Raw genomic sequence first — 21,554 nt, 5'->3', positions numbered from 1 at the left:
CTGATCACCCACCACAAAGTGCTGTTCCAGTTGGCCAGTTGGCAATGCTCTAATCCACCACCAACACTACACCCGCACATATTTAGGATCCTTTACCTTATTTAAACAAATGTTAATGAGAAAAATTCTATAAACGTTGAAATGTTTTAAATAAATGTATATATTAATTTTAAATTCACAAACAAGCAATGTACCTGAGTAAATTAGATGCTCTATGAAGAAACGACAGGGACTCCAGTTTTCCACAAGTCACACAATGATGCAACAGTAGGTGAAGGTTACATTTAGGTGACCAGTTGGAAGTAGCTGTGTGAATTTACATGACTGGTGAACATAATAAAACACGTATGGAATATGTGAATAAATATTTAAGTAAAAAAATATTTATTCTTTATTTTACAATTTGTATCACCAAGGGGGGGGGGGGAAACATGTCACAGTTGGTGCTGTAAGGTGCAAAAGAAGTTCAACATACATAAGTATTTAAACCCTTTGACCTGACCTTGATTCGCACCCATGCCTATAACCCGATGTTCTTCACTAATTTTGAGAGGAGGGTGGGGGCCACTTTCGCCAATAAGACATCATCAGTGTGAGGGCTGCCACACCTCCTGCAACGGGTGTCAGGGGCCGCATTAAAGGCCACCAGGGGCCGCTAGTGGCGCACGGGCCTTGCAATGAAGAACACTGCTATAATCAGTTTAATCAGTAGCGAGTGAAAACAGGCCCCTTCAACATCGTCACAAATTCAAACCGACCAGCAGCGGTTTAACAAAGGGTTAACACGTGTATTTATGACCATTAATTATAAATAAATGTAGCTACGGGATATGTTAATTCTCGGTAAGAGGATGGGGTTTTTTTTTATCCACCAAAATGTTAAGTTCCCAAGAAACAAATACAATGCAGCCACCACCTGTTGCCAGCTCATCCCCACAACATGTACACAAGCGTTCTGAAAAACAACGGAAGTGTAACGTGCGAAGTTTAAGCACGTGAGCGTGTGCATGTTGCACAAATAGTTTCCCAAACAATACAATGCTCACAGGACACCGAGGGACTAGACAGGAAAACAGTTTTTTCCAAAAATTCACGTCAAACTTGACATTTTTACAAAAAAACTAAAAAAAAGCACTATCTCATTCCTGTAAATAAAGCCATCGAATTTTTCAAATATTGAGACTTTATTGTGCAATTATTAGCACTTTAATTTTGTTGCCATTTTTTCACGACAAAGAGCTGTTAAATCTACACGTATTCCTACCACTGGGTTCCAATCAAACAGATGTTATAAACACTATTTTAACTGTGTTGTTTAACACTGGAAAATTGCGTGGGCGTACATGTGGTCTGATTAAACAGAACCCACTAATGTCCATATATTTACAACAGAGCTAATGGAGGCAATCATCACGAAAAAAAACTCAAACATTTTTTCATTAACTTGTTTCAATGCACACATGCTTTTAAATTGTAAATCATTCGTGGCACTTTTTTGCGGCATTAAAGTTGCGTCAATATATATTTAATTATCAAAGATCCGTAATCCTTCTACCGATACTGCAATTGCGTTTAACAGCTCAAGGTAATCTTATTTTTCCTAAGGAGAATTTCAAAAGTGCAAAGAGGCATTTGGGTATTGTTTTGTTTAGAAACTCCCAGCTGGAAGCCTAACGTTTCCAAGGACTCGCTGCGCCAGCCAAACAGCGTGCAATTGGCTGCACAAGGCCAGCGAGGATTAGGCAGCTCGGGACGAAAGCAAATGCCCCATACTCCACTTGCACTGAACTCCTACACTGATATATTGTGTTTTGCTAACACACCAAAAGGAAAAAAATGGCAGGAAATGGTCATCATACCAGGCCCTGGTTCAAACTAACAAACGATCAAAGATTATTTTGAACTTTTTTGTTTGGGGCTTTTTTATAGAATACAAACTCGATAATGATTGATTAAAAAAACATGACATTGTCAGGAATTTGTTACATAAAGACAAATATGTAAACAATAAAAAATGCAACATAAACAAGAGCGGTCGAAATTAATTTGTAAATGCAGTTAGTTAGCAACAACTTAGTTTTTTTCTGGTTTGTTGTGTAGATTCAACATCGTATTTGTTCTGCAATCACTTCCTTTCCTAGTCATTATCTCTAATACACCTTGCTCTGACAGCACGAGATGTACAGCATGGGAGGAGTGATATAACTAATAAATGATGACTATAACAGATTTACAGAGCAAAAACTGATGCATGTGCACAAAAAGATATATAGAAACCACAAAAACAGACCATGCAAGAATAAAATTGTTTACTCTGAGGAATGATAAACGTAATGCAGCAACAGGCTTGCATAAACTCCCGCAAAGAAAAATGGAAAGGTTGACAAAGAGCGATGGCTGTTAAATCCCACAGATGAGTATTTTATACATTTGAAGTTTTCGTGATTGCAGGAATCTATAACTCTTTGGTTCTTTCGGTAAAGTCACGTGGGTATAAAAGAAAGAACCAATGAATATGGGTATTTTATCACGGGTAAGTCTGAACATTTTTTTACCATGCACTCTTATGAGTCCAGTCCACCACAAATCGTATATGCAGGTAATAACACGGGACTTGACAGACGAGCCACAGTGCGGCACAGATATTCACATCCACGTAATAAGTGAGGACGTGCATACGGCTATCTAACAAATGTACGTTTATGCAACGGTTTGTGAAACTAGTTTGTCAGACAGAGCCCGCCGTATACTGGTTGGTTGGTGGGTGCGTGTGTTGCTGGTTACCTAATGTGGCAGGTAAAGGTGGGTGCGACAAAAAAGCACGAATGAGTCATGGTCACATGGCAGCTTCTCACGGCAGGTGTATTGTTAGGTGGCTTGGGGGCATGGCTGTCGTGATTTACAGACGCATTTCTCGCCTGGGTGGGAGACCGCATCACGGGGTGGGGTCTCCTAAATTACGCATGTGCCAGGAAGGCCGGCTCAGGTACTCGTGCGCACGCGCACGCCAAAAACGTTGGAAATTGAGCGCACAGTTGCATCATGTGAGGCGAAAAAAGGGTATGAGAAAACAACAACAAAAAAACTGTGGACAATAACTATAATTAACCGTGGCCATAGCAACGCTGCTAAGCAAATAACAAAAAATAGGCAATCACAACAACTGTGTATAAATACGGCTACAACGTATGAAACAAACTACGGAGCAAGAACAAGTGGGGTCGGTTTAAGTCGGTATTAAATCTTGGCAACAAAACACGTGCTTTATAACGCCATTTATAGACAGTCTGAAGTGAACAATGGTTACCTGAGCACCTCCAGACGTAGGTATCATGCACGTGAGCAGGTTTCCCACCACGTTCTCCAAGGTAACTTTGAGGTCATCCACGTGAATCGCATAAATCAAACCTAGACTTTGCTGGACTCGCACACACATCCAGGTAACATGAGTAACATCACGAGTTGCACTCAAAGTGCATACATACATACATGTATTCATTATACACCCAAAATAAGAAATATAATCACTTTTCTCAAGTCAAACTGTTGCAAATTTGGTTAAACTACTTGAAACACTTTTTTAATATATCTAAACAAAATTAACAACGAAAGCATAAGGAACAATAACAAGTTTAGCTGCTAAATACGTGGTACTCAATGTTTTGACAATGTTCCTAGGGACATCCTATCCAGACTAGAAAAGGAATTCAGAACATACTTTTGTTTCAAAGAATCCCATGCAGTCCCATTAAACTACAGCAATTAATTGGTAGAAATGGGTTTCATTGCTTGTGTAGTGATTTTTTTGTAATCCAAAAAAACCGTCACAATCATTGGTTATAAACTATGTATGGAGTAATTGTCAATTGCATATCAGATTGCGTTACCAATGATCTTGGGAATTCTAGTCATAGCACAGAATTCCTACAGCCTTGCTAATATGAATATAATCTAATTACAGTAGAAACCCCTCTAAACGAGCACCCCTGCTAATGACTAATCGCTTGACGGGCCTCCCTAGAGCCCAATGTGTAGTGTATAGTGTAGTGTATAGTCGCGTAGTGTCTCCATAGAGCCCAATTTGTTTGCTTAACGGCCATTGTTTCTTTTAATATTATGCTTTTCCAATGTTGTTAGTATCTTTGTTTTAACATCCATTGTTTAAATATTATCAAGTACGTTGTTTGGGTGAAAAAGGGTCACTTTCGATGCTATCGGAATGAATTAAACCTTCAACATTTCCTATACTCGCTTAACGATCACATCAACGACCGGTTTCATGGAACCAATTACCGTCGTTAATAGGGGTTGTACTGCATCTATATGCTGCTGGACCCCTTTGTGAACTCAACTCTGTTTATGGGAGATGAGGCTCGAGCCCTACATTGACAACAAAAGTTTGGGCATCCTAAAGCCATCTCTCCTCTGAGCTAGCTTGACTTCACTATTTAACCATGACCTATCCTTGCCCTCCAGGGAAGAACACACTAACCCTGTACTGTTCTCATTATTTCCATGCTGCTGGTGGTTGAATAGTCAATTCCTGGAGAGTTGGGAGATGGAATAGCTCGTTAGTCAGGTTGAGTTGGCTCAAGGTACATGGTACAATGCAACAAAAGCATGCTAAAGAAGCCAAATAACACCCCTGCAAATCAGCTCTACCCAATAGGCCTCAGGAATGTAAAGTCTATAATCATATGTAAAAAAATCAACAATTGAGGTTCGGCATTAAAATGTTTGACATTTACCTATGAAAGACATTTATGAGCACCATAACCTACACCATTATAGCACTATTATTATAAAATCCAACAAGCATGAGGCATTTAACCATGACCTAACGGTGACATTTTTGTTAAGCCAGTTACACTTTAATCACTTTCATTGAGCAAAGAAACTACTGTAACACATTCACCCTTTTTTCTGCAATCAGCACTATTTTACATTATCTGGCGGTAAGCATGCAGCAAAGCCGATTACTAACTGGCAGTGTAATACTCTTAAACGCAGTTTGCCCAGAAATCACAGTGGCACGGTAAGTGCAAGGAGAGATTGTTCTTTTGTCCTCCGGCTGGCAGCACATCAACCAATAACAATTTAAAAGTTTCTTGATCAGAAACGTTTACAAAAACGTGACAATTATTTGTACATTAAAAAAGTTATTATGAAATACATTAATAGCGAAATCAATTTTAGAAGTGGCTTTAAAGGTCATTATATGGAATGTCATTTCTCTTAGCTTTAACTTAAAGTCATAAGTGAAAGCATATGGCATTAAGTAAAGGAATGGAATTTTGTAAAAAAAAAAGTCTTTCCAATATCCCACGTAATTGTCTTTACATTTTACTTTTGCATGTGATCATATTTAAAAGCAAACACACGGCCAGCATACCAACTGCTGAATATTCATTTCTCAGAAGAGAATATTATAGATTTTCACCAAACTTAGCCTTCTGAAGGGGGCAAGGGGGAGCTCAACACACAAAATCACACAATCACACTGTGCAGAACTCACTTAATACATTCTTTACACCGAGACAAAATTACTTAGCAAACAACGGTAATTATTCCACTTACCCGGTAGATCTCTGTGTAATCGAGTCGGGAGACAAGGACCAGGCTTTTTGGCGCAAACCTCTGCATGTGATGAGACTCATCTTCTCCTTCCCCATCGCTCTGACTCTCTTTCTGCTGAAAACAAAAGATAAACGGTTTTTTTTTGCATGTTTTGAACCGACCAAGATAACGCTATTTAACAGGATGGAAACACTGAAAAAGAAACACGTTTCCTAATTCTAAATGTAACATTTTTATTTACACTTTGAATAAACATTAAAATCCACCAGCAGTCAGTCACATGACCCTTTTGCTTGGCACCTCAGTCCTCTTCATCTGTTTTTCATTCAAAAATGGGAAACGGGCTCTTGATATCAGAGTTTGCTTTTTTTTATTCCCACCCCCTCCATTTCCCTAATCTAAACACCATGTCCCTTCATTCACTTAATGGGAAGTACAAACATAGCAACATACCAATGACAAACACATAGGGAGTTGACGAAAATAAAATGGAATGTGAAACTACGTACCACAGGTGGTCTTCATTATTGGCCCAATCATCATCTTTAACCCATTTTATCATCAAGCCGTGTACAGGGAATTAAGGATACAGCCGATAACTACTGCGTGTTTGTGTGCATGAAATTCCTCCATGAAAATCTGCTTTAAGTTATATAGAGAGCTTGCAGCAAATTACACCTCCTGTTTTCAACAGTTTTTGCCGACTCCATCCACCCGTACGTATTTGCTTGTTTTCTTCGCTGTCTCTCCCTCCAACACTTCGGAACCATTAGTTAGCCTTGAAAGTCTTATTCCATCCATTAACACATGTTCAGTGGGCATTTGTTGAGAGTGTCTCTTCTGAAATGGCTTTGCACTCCTCCTTCACTTTCTAATGTTTCTGATGCTCATCCCTGCCCTTCCATCGCTCCCGTGTTTGTTTTGCTTCACGTTAACCCTTTAATACCCCTGCGGCAGCAGGAAGCACCCGTGATCTCATCCGTTCTCCATGCCCTTCCGCTCCGCAGGCACAGCCATCCAAGCAGCGCGTGTCCATCCATAAACAAGCACGATTCAACAATAGATCGACGAGCCTTCAAACATTCCTCTTACATCCAGAAGACAACTCCAACCTAAAACCATAAGATGCAATTTCACTGTCAATTAAATGTGTCTCTTGCTCTTCCAGAAAATGGAATTCAGGCAGATAAAAGTTGTTTGTGGATTAAAGGTTAAAATGGAGCAATAGAAAAGCAAAAGAAGACAAAATACTGCACAAGTTGTGACAAAATATACAACTGAATGTAGAAATGTAGGCCAGAAATAGGTGCCGCGGTGGCAGGATATTAAGTATATTGCCTGGTATACAGAAGGTTGTGGGTTCGATCCTGACCCTGATGCCTATATATTTGGAGTTTGCATCTTCTCCCCACGGTCACATAGATTTTTCTACAGGTCTTCCGGTTTTTTTCCTCCACATTTAGAAACATGCGTTAAGATTATTTCGCTGCTATAAATTTTCACACGTTGATACGCCACTTCGTTGAGCTATAAAGCTCAGTGTGCCTTACCTGGTAAATAAAAAGTTTAGTTAAGAGCCAATACCTCTCTGATTACTCGGCTGTGCGATGTAGGTCAAGGTAAAGAAATTTACTTGAGGAATTTAGTGGCGACCCTGCAGATCTGGAAGGTGTAAAAATGTTACATGACGGATGGTGATGTTATGTAAGGGCAATGCATTGACAAAAGGCTCATTGTACAAATTATTAAGAGCATAAAATAGCAGCTGAATGTAAGAAATTCCGTTCTACTAATACGGTCACCATAAGACACAATTTCACCAAATGGATGGTTTTCTTGTATGGCCCAACATTCTTACTGATACACTAGAATCATGCTCAAAATCAAACACAGTATTTCAGTGGTTAGGCACAAGGTGGCCTGTCGCAAGTCAACAACAAAGGCCCCCATCTAGCTCATGTGCAAGCATTCCAGTTATTAAATTTGCCTTTACAAGACAAACACATAAATGACAGAGTTATCGCGCTGCATTATTTATTAGTTCATTACAGCGATGACGAACCTATGACCCGTAACAATTTCATACGGACTATGGCCACATGAAGCACCTATCACTTTTTAGCAGCCTGCAAAAAATAGTTTTCGATCAATAGCAACGTCTTAATCGCACTAATTTGGTACAAGAGTGAACACGATAAAATGGTGTTTCTAATTTGAGCAAGTTCGGTCACTTCTGTCAATGCAAGGGTCTCTTTATACGTGTCAACACGCAAATTATTTCCCCATCCAGAGTTGATTACTGGCATTTGAAGCCAAAGGCCATTTATAGGGCCAAAGGAAAACGTGGTTTGCTAATTAGTGATTTCGCAAGGCTTTACTTCAAGTGCCTAGTAATCGCTCATTGTGAATGCAATCGGATGGGGTTAGGTCAAGAGCAATGAGCTGCTTTACAGATTTCAGCAGTAAACACAGCCTCCAAATCACACGGACAGATGAACTCATCTACTCAAGGAAACAGTGGGTAAAGGGGAGCTCAATTTACATACAACACAGAATAAAGGACTTAAGCAACCACTAACTGGTACTACCAGTTTATTGCCAGCCAAGGAGGTACCTGTGCCAAGTGGCAACTTGTTTACTAAGAAATGGTACCTAGGTGGTTTCACAGAACACATACTTACACGGGTTTCTCCTTTCTCCCACCGAGTCAAAAAATACCAAAAACGGTGGCTTTTATGCAGTACAAGCTATTGGGCCTTTGATCAAATCAACTGGAATGTGCCCTATTTCGTCAGATTTCGGAAGCCAAGCATGGTTGGGCCTGAACAGTGTTTGGTTGGATGACCACCATGCACAAAAACAGGTGTTGCAGGCTTCTGCAGGGACATGTTGTGAGCAGAAGGCAGTGCAGTAAAATCCATTGTTTTGCTGTCCTGTGCCCCAACGTCTATACCACTCGCCTTCACCACCCTGCAATGACTAGGGTGGTGAAGTATGGTCAAGTAACCCCCACAGCTCGGAGTAAGTCCTCATCCAGCTGTGGATTGACAGAGAGGGGCTGTACGTGTACATCTACAAGCTACTGGCAAGTAGGTCCATTGTATAATTAATGTAAAACATCTCCGAGACTTGTCCATTATACTTGGATTCTCATGCTCCCAATTTCATCTTGAAGTCAATAGTTACCAATCAAGAGATGTGTGCAATATATATTCCCTATTTATATACAGACGATTATAAATGAGAAAACCGTATACTATTGGGGGACAGGGGCTTGAATGTGAGAAGTAATATTTTCATGCGTAAAAGCAAAAACCTATGGCTGGCCACATTAAACAGTTTCTGCCATCAATGTGCATTATTAGACAGCAAATTTTTCCTTAAAAAATACAAATATATTTTTTTACAACAACTTTGTTGTCTTCTTGGTTCTTTCGGTAAAGTCACGTAAAAGGGAAGTAATAAAATAATAAAAATAAAACATAATAAAATAATTCTCACGACGTTTCGGCCACAACGCAAGCAACCGTCCTCATGTGAAGACCGAAAGAACCAAGAAGATGAATCCCTGCAGTCACGAAAGCTTTAAATCGAAATTTAACTTTGTTGTCGTTCTCACGTATCCAAATTTTGCAAAGTCATACCACAGCATCATCATCTGTATTGTTCACTGCTCTCCGTCCTCCATAATCGTCCTCAGCCATTATAATCAATCCACCGCTATATCAAGGTCTCCCCAAGTCGCCACCATCCCTCATGGTCCTGCGATGCACAAAACGCACCCAGCAGCTGCACACGTGCCGTCTCATAGCTCTTGGGTACTTTCATTCCTTTGGCTCCCACTCAGTGAACATACTTGCATCTATTTTACATTTATTTTAAGTGATCTGCTTTCCTTTCATATACTTTGCAATCCGATAATTTTTCGTACTGTTTGTTGTTGTAACTTTCTGACCAGTTCCTACTGGACATCTGTGAAAAAGAGCTTCATACCTCATAACATTTCTCCAGGATAAAGATTCTGATTCTGTGAACAAGAGCTTCACAGTTCATCAGATTTCTCTAGGATAAATAAAGATTCTGATTCCGTTATTCTTGCCCATCGGCCATCATTCCTTGCAGACACATGTCATGCCCCACAGTCAAAATTATGTCTTCAAGCGGAGTATGTTTTCTAATGCACGTGTTACTTTCTGCCACTCAGTGTATCTCTCCACGCTCCTTTGTGCACTTATGAGCTTTTGGTCCATCCTCTTCTTTAGTATCCATGTTTCTGATCGGTATGTCATAACATGTAACACTCCATTTAAAAGCTCTCTTCTTCAGATACATCGGTATATGTTGCTTTTCATTATCGAGTTCAGCTTTCGAAACGATGTACACAATCCGCTCCAACCCACTCAAATCCGCATTTTTATTCCGTGCCGTCAAAAAAATAAAAAGTTGCCCGATTCCTCTTGGAAATAAGGTCATGAAAATAACAAAACATTGAATTGTTCAATGTGTTTTTCGTCTAAAAATGTTTCTTACGTAACCAGTGCTTTTGACAGATGATTATTGAAATGTTAAATCCAATATTAATACAAGTTTTTGCAAATACACACAAATTATTGTCACACATAAGCGCTTAGTAATTAATCAGCTATCCGTGAGAGCTGGGCGTATTATGTTGAAAACAAGCATTGGCAGAAGTTAATGTTGCCCTTGATACCAATTTGTATTTGTAGAAGTTTCAAGCAATCTGTATTTTGTTAAGGTTGTACATTTTATCAGCATTTTGACAAAGGCATAATGATTAATCATGGAGACAAACAGGGCCCCCTCTTTCCTAAGTGTGCTGTTCAAAAAAACAATGAAATATTGTCCGATCCTTCCTGCTTTATACCACGGTTTCTGAAAAAGTATGACACATCACCCTTATTTCCCGAGAAATGTCTTTCCAAGCATGTGAAAATAATTATAATAACTTGCTTGGGATAAGATAACAGCCATTGCATGAATCGCTGCTAAAACAACCAAAAAACGGTGCAGCTGTCAAATTACATAAAATGTCGATTGGAGTGGATGCTGTCAAACCTGCGTCTCATCTTCGGGCTCGTAGAAGGTGAGGCAGGCGCAGAAGTGTCGGTCTGACTCGATGTCCGTGAGCACCGCCACAAAAAACGTGGGCTGCTTCCACTCGTTTGACAGCTTCCACCCGCTCGGCTGGCAGAACTGCGAATGGCCGGGGGTTGGGTTGGGGCCATCGAGAATGAGGATTAGACAATATGCATAGCACTTTAGTTAATCAAGACACCGCAGCATGATCAATTGTCGTAGTATGTAAATTCAAGTGGTCAGTGCTAGGAGAAACCATGGAGGTCAATCGAATGCATGCAATTCCAAGCTCTACTTTAGATACCCAGAATATTGTGAAATATACTGTAATTCATTCACCTACAAGATTTCTTTCAACAAAACGTAATCCCACATGGAAGATTGTACTCTAGTAGGCAACCAAAACTGTAGGGCTTCAATGAAAACTGGTACAGGCATAGCAGATGATACCTTTACTACAGTGCCTTTAAGTGTACATGTGCTGGTTGGCACAAAAAAGAGCAAGCAGTCTCCAGTGGGCAACAAAGTGCCATTCCCAAAGAAGGCAGATGGTTGTGTTTACCCAGCACAGCCTACACCAATGTAAACCTGCTGGCTGGCTCATTTAAAAGCAGTATCCTTTTGTGCTCATTAAGGAACTGCTACGGACAGGTGTTGCTATTAAACAAACAAGATGTTCAACGGCTCCCAAGACAAGCCTTGCATCTGTGATAAACAATCAAAATTTAAGGATTGAACAACCGATGGCATTGACATTTGTATCAATTACTTTCTTATTATGCATGATAAACATTCCTCTTGCAAAACATCACAATGCAGAACCTCCTGAAAACAGTCTTGACACAAAGTCAGGCTTTCCTCGATAAATTAATTACAATTGTCCAGCAGAATTAAGATGAAAACACTCGAAGCAGCAGCTCAAACCCAATGACTAACGAACAATGTTCACCAACTGGAAACTTATTATTTGTTTGCATTACACTCAGTATACAAATTAGACCAATTCATTCAGGTCACAGGTTACTAAAAACATTCGTTTCAATTTAGATCATTTCAGATTTGTACCTCTAAGAACTTGATAAATAACGCCACTTGAATGATTTGTCTAAAGCAATCGTGTGAAGTTATAACTTAATGCCGCAATGAGAACGTTTACCACAACAACATCTGCACCATATAAATGTTAGATCAGTAACGAGAGGTTATTTATAATGAACTGTTTAAAAATATTCCCTAAAAATCAGAGTGCTTTGCACTGTTTTGTCCTACATTTAGAATTCTCTTCCTTATATCATTCATCACCATGATGATTTAAATATTTTGAAGTCCCACTTGAAACAAATCTGCTTGACACTGCTTTTGTTTGAGATAATGTTTTCAACACATAGCAGCTTTTGGTTTTGGCTGCAATGGGAGAATTAGTTTAGTGTACATGCTCTACAATGTATTTTTTATACTTCAAGCACCGGATGACTGGCTATTGTTCCAGGTTGTGCCTGAAGATCACTGAAACTTTGCCAGTCACTTTGGTTTAATTTGACATACACTAAGCACTGTTTAAACAAATGCCATTGACGACAACGGATGGGCATTCAATGACTGCTGCTCGACACAAATGGTCAAAATATATTATGACATGCACGAAGCATGCGGTGGTGGTGTCGCGCGCCACTCCCTTGGCCATTAGTATCTCACCATTATTGCATGCAGCAACACAGCCGAAATCGATGCATCATCGCCAGGTTGACATTAAAGAAGAAAAAGAATGTCACTCAAGGAAAGGGCCACTGCAGTAACACGTCACCTGCACCCCACCAAGCTAAGTGAACCCTTTTGAATACGGAAGCAAGTGCAGATATCTAAACCACAAATACAATTCTATCTTTTCCTGCGGATAATACACTACACTGTGACCTTATTATGCACGGTTGCCTTGGAAGTTTTTTTTGTTTGTGGTTATTACTCCGACATGGGTGAAAAAATATGGAAAATGTCAGCCGTGACGCTTGGGTTCTCCGTGGTCATGGTGAGTTAAGGTGGAATTCATTCATAGGTGTGCCTGCAGAGCGTGACTACACGCCTACACGCTACAATCACACCTATCACAAAAAATAACGTTCATACAAACTTTTAGGAAAAAAATACAATTTCGAACATTTGAGTACAGCTTTGGCACAAGGGGAGGACACATTGTAAACATAATTTCTGCCTAAAAATTTAATTAATAATTGGCACAAACTTTGACAGATTAAAACGCAAGTTTTCGCAGCCACTTGTAATCCAAATGTGGTTTTCCAGGTTAGGATCCGTGTAGGGCATTTCCTCTCAAGATTGTATCATGCACTGCTACGCACATCTTCAGTTTAATAGAGGATGCTTTGGTGGAGGGGGGGGGCATTGCAATTCACAAAAATTGTGCCTTACATGAGAGGAGAGGCTACCACTAGGACCACCAGCACCTTAATTACCACCCTTGGAGTTGTTGACAGGCTGAGGGGAAGCACCTGAAACAGAAAGTGCTGACCTACGTCTAGCCGAAGGATCTCCTCAGGGAGGGCGCTATTGGAATGTTACGGTAGACATCCTTCAAGTAAATCGGCACAAACTTATCGCCCGGCCTAACCACCGTCCATGTACACCCCAGCGTTTCGATATTGACATTTCATGGTGCTCACATTTTGAATGCCAAGGTTATAACATTACGCAAAAGCCCCCGAAGGCTTTGAGATCGGGAAGTACTGAGAGGAGAACCCATGGCCCTCTTGCACTGGGGGCACCGTCTCTATGTTCCTAAGTGACAGGCATCTGTTGAACACATCCGATGTGATATGTTCTTCTGGAGGGCTGCCACTACTGTGGCTGAACACTTGTCACCTGGTTCACAAATCCCAGGGTATAACCCCTCCCCGGCACAGCCAGGATGCTTCATCGGTATGCAATGAACCACTGCCAGTGAAGGCTGAAGGCCTCCCTCCCAGTAAAATTTTACCTATCAACTACTAATTACCCATTTTTATCTTACCAGGTAAGGCCCTATATAGCTGCTTTTCGGAAGCAAAACGAAGTGGCTTATCATGTGGAAAGTTATAGCAACCAAATACTCTAAACACGTGTTTCTACATTTGGAGGGGGGAAACCGGAAGACCCAGAGAAAAATCTATGCCATCACGGAGAGAACATGCAAACTCCAAATATACAGGCATCAGGGTAAAGATCAAACCTATGACCTCCTGTATACTAGGCAAAGTAATTAACATCTCGCCACCGTGGCACCCCTATCAGCACCCCCCTGTCTCTTCACTCCTTTCTTCAAGAAATCTCAGTGGAATATTCCATCTTCATCAAATATTGTTAATTTATATACGTATTTTATTAAGACCACGGTTATTGACAGCTCGGATGACTACATCAGTTTACACTGGATCAAATGCCTAATCATCTTCAAAATATAGGCATAGTGGCATCTAACATTCATTTGTATTTTCTAGAAACATGATTTGATAGTGTATGTGGTCTATGGTGGGAAAGCATGTCTTAAATTCCAGCCGGCTAATTCATACACTTCCTTGAACCTCTAAATTGTCTATAATTCAGTTCTATATGATCTTCATTAATATATAAACCTGCAATAAGAGATCAACAGGTCTAATAATACATTTAAATAATTTTCATATCCCTTATAGAAAAAAATAAAGAGTGAAGCATCATTGCAGAATTAAGTTATGTCTTGTGTAAACATTTTAATAGGTCGATTACATTTGTTTTAACAGCTTATTCCGCGTCTTTGATAATGATCACAGTTATTCCATCTGGTCCAGAAATGTTTTCCATTTTCATAAAGCGAGCTGTCGTGGTTACTTAAAGTTTGACATCTGGAACATCTTCCTCCTCATCTGAGAATATTTTTTGACGAGGTCAGATTGTTTTTTGCTAGAGATCAGCATTAATTTCTTCCACTAGTTTCATCATCGTGTTTAATGGTTCCACCTTGCTCTCTAGGGGCTACCGTATGTGATATACCGATCATAAACGTCAATTATGCTTTCATTATCCCACTATTCATGTCATCTTCAATCCCCCTTTTGTTGTTCTCCCGATTTATATTATTATTCTTTTCCTCGTGGTTTTAACAGAGTCCTGTATGTTTTAGCATTTGTTTGGTATTTTTCATCCTTTTCCATATCTATCATTTCCTAGATCATGTTTTTGTAGTTCAGACAGCTTGTTCTGTTTTCCTAATTACTGTGCATCTCACTTTTACTGCACTCTATATTACAATGCTACTTATTTGTTCATGTTAAACATATAATAGTTTTGCTTCTCTAGGAATTTGAATGTTGCTTATAATTAGAAGACATGTTCCTGCCTCTTGAATTAGATTGTTTAACATTAGCAATCTTGCTTCAGCCACAAATGACAACTTACCTTTAATTGACATTTGATTATAATAAATTGGCATTGAGTATTATAATTGTTCAACATAACTCAAGGTCAAGCGCTAGATATTAACACTTGTCAACAAAAACATTTCCGTTTTAGGCGAAAAACAAAGATGCCAACTTGAACAATCTTTGAGTAACCCTGTAGTTTTTGAGCATCTTTAAAAGCATTAACTTTGTCCAACTACCCATCAAAACATTTATTTCATTATTTGCAATGCAATAAACAATGAGCGAATGGGGATTTGTGCATGTGTGCTAAAGCAATAATGGGCACATTCCCAATAACTGGCAAAAAGCATCCCATTTCAGGAAAAGCAATGCATTTAAGTCTGTTTCAGTTCCGAGGAGCCTAAACTATGGGGCTCTACTGAAGGGGCTGGCAGCCTATCATATATCAGAATGCTTTATCACATGCAGTTTCTAAAATGATTCAAGCAAGCTGTAACAGAAATTCGATAATAGCTCTCATTATAGCACGATACGAGCCATTTACAACAAGCACTCAATCAGAAAATGCTCCGAGTCCTTAATTTGCACAATGCCTCAAATAAAGCACCATCATCTTCCACTTAATAACGCCAAAAGATGAAATCTGAAAGTGACCATCGCAACACCTTGAGTTCCTTGCGCTTGGCAATAGATGTTCGACTCTGATATCACCACGATACTTTTAAGTATGGATTATTTTAATTAATTCTGCTCCAACAAGCAACATAGCACACAAAAACACTGGTTAATCAGTTGTGTTGGCCACACACGTGATGTGTTGTGACATCAGCCCTGAGAGTTGACACATTAGGCTAATTGGGGTGGTGTTCGGGTTAATCCTCATTTGCCCTCCTGATGGTTCTGCTAATATATGCTTAAAACTTGTAATTAACATTTACTCCAGGCACACAGCTTGCCATGATACTGCTATATGCTAAATGATCCTTCGTAAAAAAAACAAGCACCGAAATTATTTGTAAAAACCACGAAACAATTTGACCTTGTCTGACAATGTAATATCGAGATTATACTTGTCCAAAGCTCCTTGACTGTTAAATATGAAAGTCAGTGGTTTCTTACTCACTCCACTAAATTAGCATTTCAAGAGTGAAATTAGAAAAAACGGGCATTCATTTCATTGTTAAATGAACAGGATGCTCCAAATCCCAGCTGCATCTTAACAAAACATTGATATCCCAGCCTTGTACACAAAGCAGTTATGCCAGAAAGAGAAATTGTTTTTTCACTTGAACACTTATTTATTTATTAGTTGTCAAGTTGTACTTTTGTGGAATTTATTCAAATACAGTATATCAATGAAAAAGTAACTGGTGAAACGTTATTGTTTTCTAATGCCAACTTTTCTATTAGTGTCACACTGTGGTGGAACCAAAGCCACGGTTCGATGCCAGGTTTAGCCATACGTGGGGTAGTTTATGTCCTGTTTGTGCCTTTAGATGGCTGATACATCCTGTTAAAAATCTGCATGTTTTTTTATAAAACTTCTAAATACGTTTGCATGAATTGTGGTACATAAAAGCTATGACAGAACAACATCATGTTCTTGAATGTTCTTCCTTAATCCCAAGCTACAAAAAACTTAAAGATATAATAAAAGCCCCACCTCACAGCTCATGTGACAGAAGGAAAATTAGACTTTGCAAAATACAGCTTTAGTTCAGCGGAAACAAACATTCCATTTATTAAGTCTGTTTTCATGTCATTCTTAACACAATAGCTTATGCGTGCTAGTCATGGTTTTTTCAATTATTTAAACACTGAGGTCGGGCACCTATAGCAGCCATCTCAATTATCTTTAATATAATTGAATTGAAATGTTCAATTGCTTACACTAATAATTGAAAGCATAATATATTGTTAAATAATAGAATCAGGAATTTAATGTCCCCTAACTTGTGACGATTAGCATGCACGCGACATAGTTGGATAAATATGGTATGACTGCACAAACGTAAAAATGTTGGAAAAGAGTGTAATGAATTTATATATTGATCATCTTTAGGGTCACTTCTACTCATGAGGGCTACGAAAATGGATTTGGCAGCATGCTTGAAATAATAGCTTCAATGTGTTGTTTTCCAACATATGGCATGCAGTGTTTCAGATTGCTAACACCAATAAAAATGCAACAAATGTTGTTCATCTAGACAGCCCCATGCAAGCTTCATGGATGCTAAAAAAAAAGGCATTTAACCAGGATAATTGTAAGCACATGTGGCAGACTTGCAAATATTCTCACATTAGCCGGTGGTAATATAACTTAGGATGAAAGTAAAACAAAAAAATCTGAGGTCTGTGAATGTCAATATACGATAATACCTCCATGTGACAATGACATTACTTTGAAAATGTTCAACGTTATACTTAATATCTTTAAAATGTATCTCATGGTTGGTTAATAAAAAAAAAGTTTTAAAGATATCATATATAATCATGATGGGTTTTCCCAATTGTGAGTATATTTTTTTAAACTTGAGAACTTCCGCATGAACTAAGCTTGATTAGCTTTGTGTTGTTACTTTATTAAATGGCAGTGGTGAGAAGTAGTCCAAGCGTCCGAAATGTTCCAGAATGTTGGTACATACCGTTTCCTGTGCACTTGCTGCATATTGCATGTCACTTCGCCAGCAGTGCTATTAACCGTAAGATTTTTATATGACAGAAATCGCCTCCAGCATTGATACATGTCAAATGCCACAGACATAAGGAAAAATACAATAAACGGTATGTCACATGGTACTGATTGCACATGTACGGCCTTTTTGTCATTTCACAGCTCAATAAGGGCCTTCCCACAACTTTGCAGGCCATGCGAGTCATTCAACCATAGTTCGCCACCCTGGTGGGTGCGGTTTTGCGAAGGCAAGGATAGATGGGGGGGCATAGGAGAATACTGTACAACTATTTATTTTTGCTGCACTGCCCTCTGCTGCCCCCCACGTAGCCCCAAGCCCTATGACAACCTGGCTGTACAAGTGGTCACCCGAACAAGCGCTATCCAACGTCATCACTGCTTAGCGTGCAAGGCCTGATGAGATCAGGTGCATTCGGGCCGATTATAAAAGTCATGCCTTACCCAACGCGGCTTTATCAAACGCGTGTTTTGGCTATTGCACACGGGGGTGATGTTTCGACTATACGCAGTTTACTTACTGAACAAGGGGGAAGACGTTTCGGCTATACGCGGTTTGACGCTGCGAAGATTCTCATCTCTGCGTCCACGTGACGCGCAGTCCGCTTGTACAGTGCTCGAAATGCCACGGATCAATATCTCCTCACCATCTTCCCACGCCAACACTTATGCGGTCTCACTCAACCCTCTAAGACCCCTCCTCCCAAAACCCCCACCAACATCATCTTCACCTTCATCATCATTGGCCGTAAGTAAAAGGAAAAAACTATTAAACTTTGTTTTAACTTCATTTTAAGTCCAATTTTATTTTATTTACCATATATGTTGTGTTTTTTGTGACAACATGCGGGGGAAATCACACGGAATTATAAGCTCAACAAAGATGGAGGATGATATAATCATCACCATAATCATTCGCAATAGGTAAAACAAATATTTATTTCACTTGTTTTTATTTCAGTCGATATAGTAACATATCTTACGTTATTCTATCTACGCGTACCATGTGTCCGTTTTTATTTTTATGTGATACCAAGTGGGGGAAAATCACATAGAATTAGTTAAACAGAGGGAGGGGGTGTGATCATTTTGGACCCATGAAGGAAAACACAATATTTCCCATAAGGTCTATTATTAGTCAAACATTGATGTCCCCCCAACATGGCATTTTTTAGGAACATAACCCCCACGTTCGGCGAGGCATTCGTGTGTGTACACTCTTTATACATTCATGAAGCAATAGAGTGAACACAAAACCTTCTGTTATGATTTACAAATTGTATTCAAAATAATAAAATGTACACATGACTGGCAAATTAACTGTGCTGCCATTTTCAAATAAAACATTGGTCAAGTAGTAAAGGTTTTATCGAAATTATACTAAAATACAAAGCAGTTCCAAAACATCCTGTCAGACACGCATCAGTAAAAATTGTTATAGCCTCTGCTGCTAACCAAGTTTAAACAAAAAGTGGTTACTCACTTACATGTGCAAATCATTAGCTTCGGATTGTATACGATAATGTATATAAAAAGCATACACTCAGGATTATGCACAGCATGGCTGTGCATAACAAGAAAAAATGAAATACTGGTCATGAGGCACTCAATGACATAAATAAAACAACATTTTGGAACGTGGCTAAAATTAGAGAGAAAAAAAGTGAAGATTATTTTTGCATGTGGCAAAAATATTTAAAAAGAAGAGGCATCCATCCAGTGCAGCGACCGAACATTGTGTTTTATTGTTTTAACAGGCTTCCTAAAAAAAAAGTGAGATGCAAGCAAATAAAAAAATAAACACGTGAACTCAAAGATTAACAGAAGAATGAGACGATCACGGGGGCTGTAATACAGCCTGCAAATAATCAGTGTGGATTACAGCAGGGACTGGTTTAGGTGGGGCATGAAAGATTGGGAGGGGAATACGAAAAAAATTCTGCATTTCTGGGATTCCACGTCAATTATTCATATACATGCTCATTACTACAAGCATGGGAGCAAAAGGAAATGTCCCATCAGCTCAAGTCCTATTTTTTTAAGCCTGAAGAATGTATAGTCATTGTCTCATGAATGAAGGTTAAATAGAACCAGGCCAGTCTAAATTAACTGCAGAGGGTGCTTACTTAGCCTTCAGCGAAATGTCCATGTGATACTGTAATTGCAGAGTTTGTTGTTACAATAGTGAACTCACTTTCCATATGCACGTCAGGGAATGCACTAAATAGGGTACCAATAGGTACCACCAGCTGCGAGGGGATTCAATCACCAATGGCACACAGAAAGACAATGCGTTTAAATAAGACACACAATTAACACACCTGCAATAACTGAAGAATAATTTATAGGGCAATTTTAGAAGACTACATGTGTTACATATGTAAACAATACCAGCCGGATAATCAATGTGAGATGAAGAATGAAAGGGTTTTTGGTGTTGCATCTTCACAAAGCCAGGTTTTGTTTTGGAATTCCTTCACTTTACCCTTACATTGATCAGTTTCAATGATGACAAACTACAGAACTCATCTTACCTGTGTTGAAGTGGGGGGCGCTGTTTACGTAAAAGTAAATTCATGAATGAGAGCATTCCTCATATTCCTTATCCATGGAAATCCGCAAATAACTTGGGGATAAAAAGAAAAAATTTGCACCAAATTGTGGATAAAAGACAATTTGTTTAGGGAAAACTCGATACCACAGAATAAGCCATATTTACAAGAAAATTCACGGTGGAAAGCTACACTAGTTTCATTCATGCCTTAAGATTACACAAACATTTTTCTGTTGATTCTCTTGGAAGACATTCACTTTCCAACACCGTCATTCCTCGTGTGCTATACAGACGGCCTGTACGGGTAGATGCAAGCCAGACACTGCAATGCAGCTTGCTCGCATTGCCAACCCCTATTTCTGTAGCCAACAGATGGTTTAAAGCTGATTGTGCACGCCCCAGCTTATCGTGTCGATGCCTGCACAGCCACACTTAAGCGGTTGCCCGTAAGCTTTCCTGGCTCCCCATACTCAGCAGGAGGCACAGACACTGCCAATATCGAGCCCACGGGGCAAAGAGCTGCTCCAGCGGCATCATGTCTGGCAGGCCGGCCGGCCGCCCGCTGCAAAACCTAAAACTGGGAGCTCTGCCTTGACTCGGCCTTTCATATTTAATTTAGGCAGCAACTTCCAGTCAAGGGTCACTCATCAATACATCACCCACTTTGTGCTCGGTGCCACATTGCTGAAGTTAAAGCACCGTACAGCTGGCCATTGTTTACAAGTGCTTCCTGTAAACGAGCACAATTTCTGCTCGCTTTGCACTTTGAAACATACTTAGAAAACCTCGTGCAATCTAAGTCATAAACAAAGACAATCCACTCGTCTCAAACGACCTCAGGACTTGATAATGAAACTCGCTAATCTTTGTACATAATGTGCAGTAAAGTCAATACCCATCCCAATATTGTTTAAGCAGCAAATAATAAAAAATGTACTGCCCTTTATCAATCCACTGCTGGATGAAAGTGAGCCAACACATTTTGGTCATGGGGGTTGTCTGACCATACTTCAACATGCTGGTCTGTGCAAATTGCTGAGGGTGGGGGAACAGCACCAGTTCACATAACTAAGGCTGGGAATCAAACTCAAGTTGCCAAATTTATAGCGCAGTGTGCTAACCATTGTGCCACCACTCCAACCTGCTAAAGCAGTAAGTGATTAAGAATATACCATCGAGTTAAAACGAGTAATTGTTTATACAAACAACGGATATATAATAATGTACAAGATGGTTAATGAGG

General features: G+C 39.5%; 1 protein-coding gene across 10 annotated transcripts in view; it reads right to left on the bottom strand.

The window, feature by feature from the left end:
- LOC144720325 (myotubularin-related protein 5-like) overlaps positions 1–21,554 on the bottom strand; it is a 96,799-nt gene that overhangs the window by 58,511 nt on the left and 16,734 nt on the right. For 8 of the 10 annotated variants that reach the window (XM_078596995.1, XM_078597000.1, XM_078597001.1 and 5 more), the window contains exons 3-5: positions 10,654–10,791; positions 5,578–5,691; positions 3,308–3,418 (exon numbers count right to left, since the gene is read on the bottom strand). In XM_078596995.1, coding sequence (XP_078453121.1) covers positions 3,308–3,418; positions 5,578–5,691; positions 10,654–10,791 — 363 coding nt within the window. The remainder of the gene's footprint in view (positions 1–3,307; positions 3,419–5,577; positions 5,692–10,653; positions 10,792–21,554) is intronic. The other 2 variants (XM_078596997.1, XM_078596999.1) reach the window with 1 other exon arrangement.

Source organism: Lampetra planeri, chromosome 8 (assembly GCF_965212315.1).
Source record: "Lampetra planeri chromosome 8, kcLamPlan1.2.h2, whole genome shotgun sequence".
In the NCBI taxonomy this organism is placed as follows: Eukaryota; Metazoa; Chordata; class Hyperoartia; order Petromyzontiformes; family Petromyzontidae; genus Lampetra; species Lampetra planeri.
The sequence above is the reverse complement of the archived record's forward strand: the minus strand, read 5'-3'. Positions and strand labels throughout refer to the sequence as shown.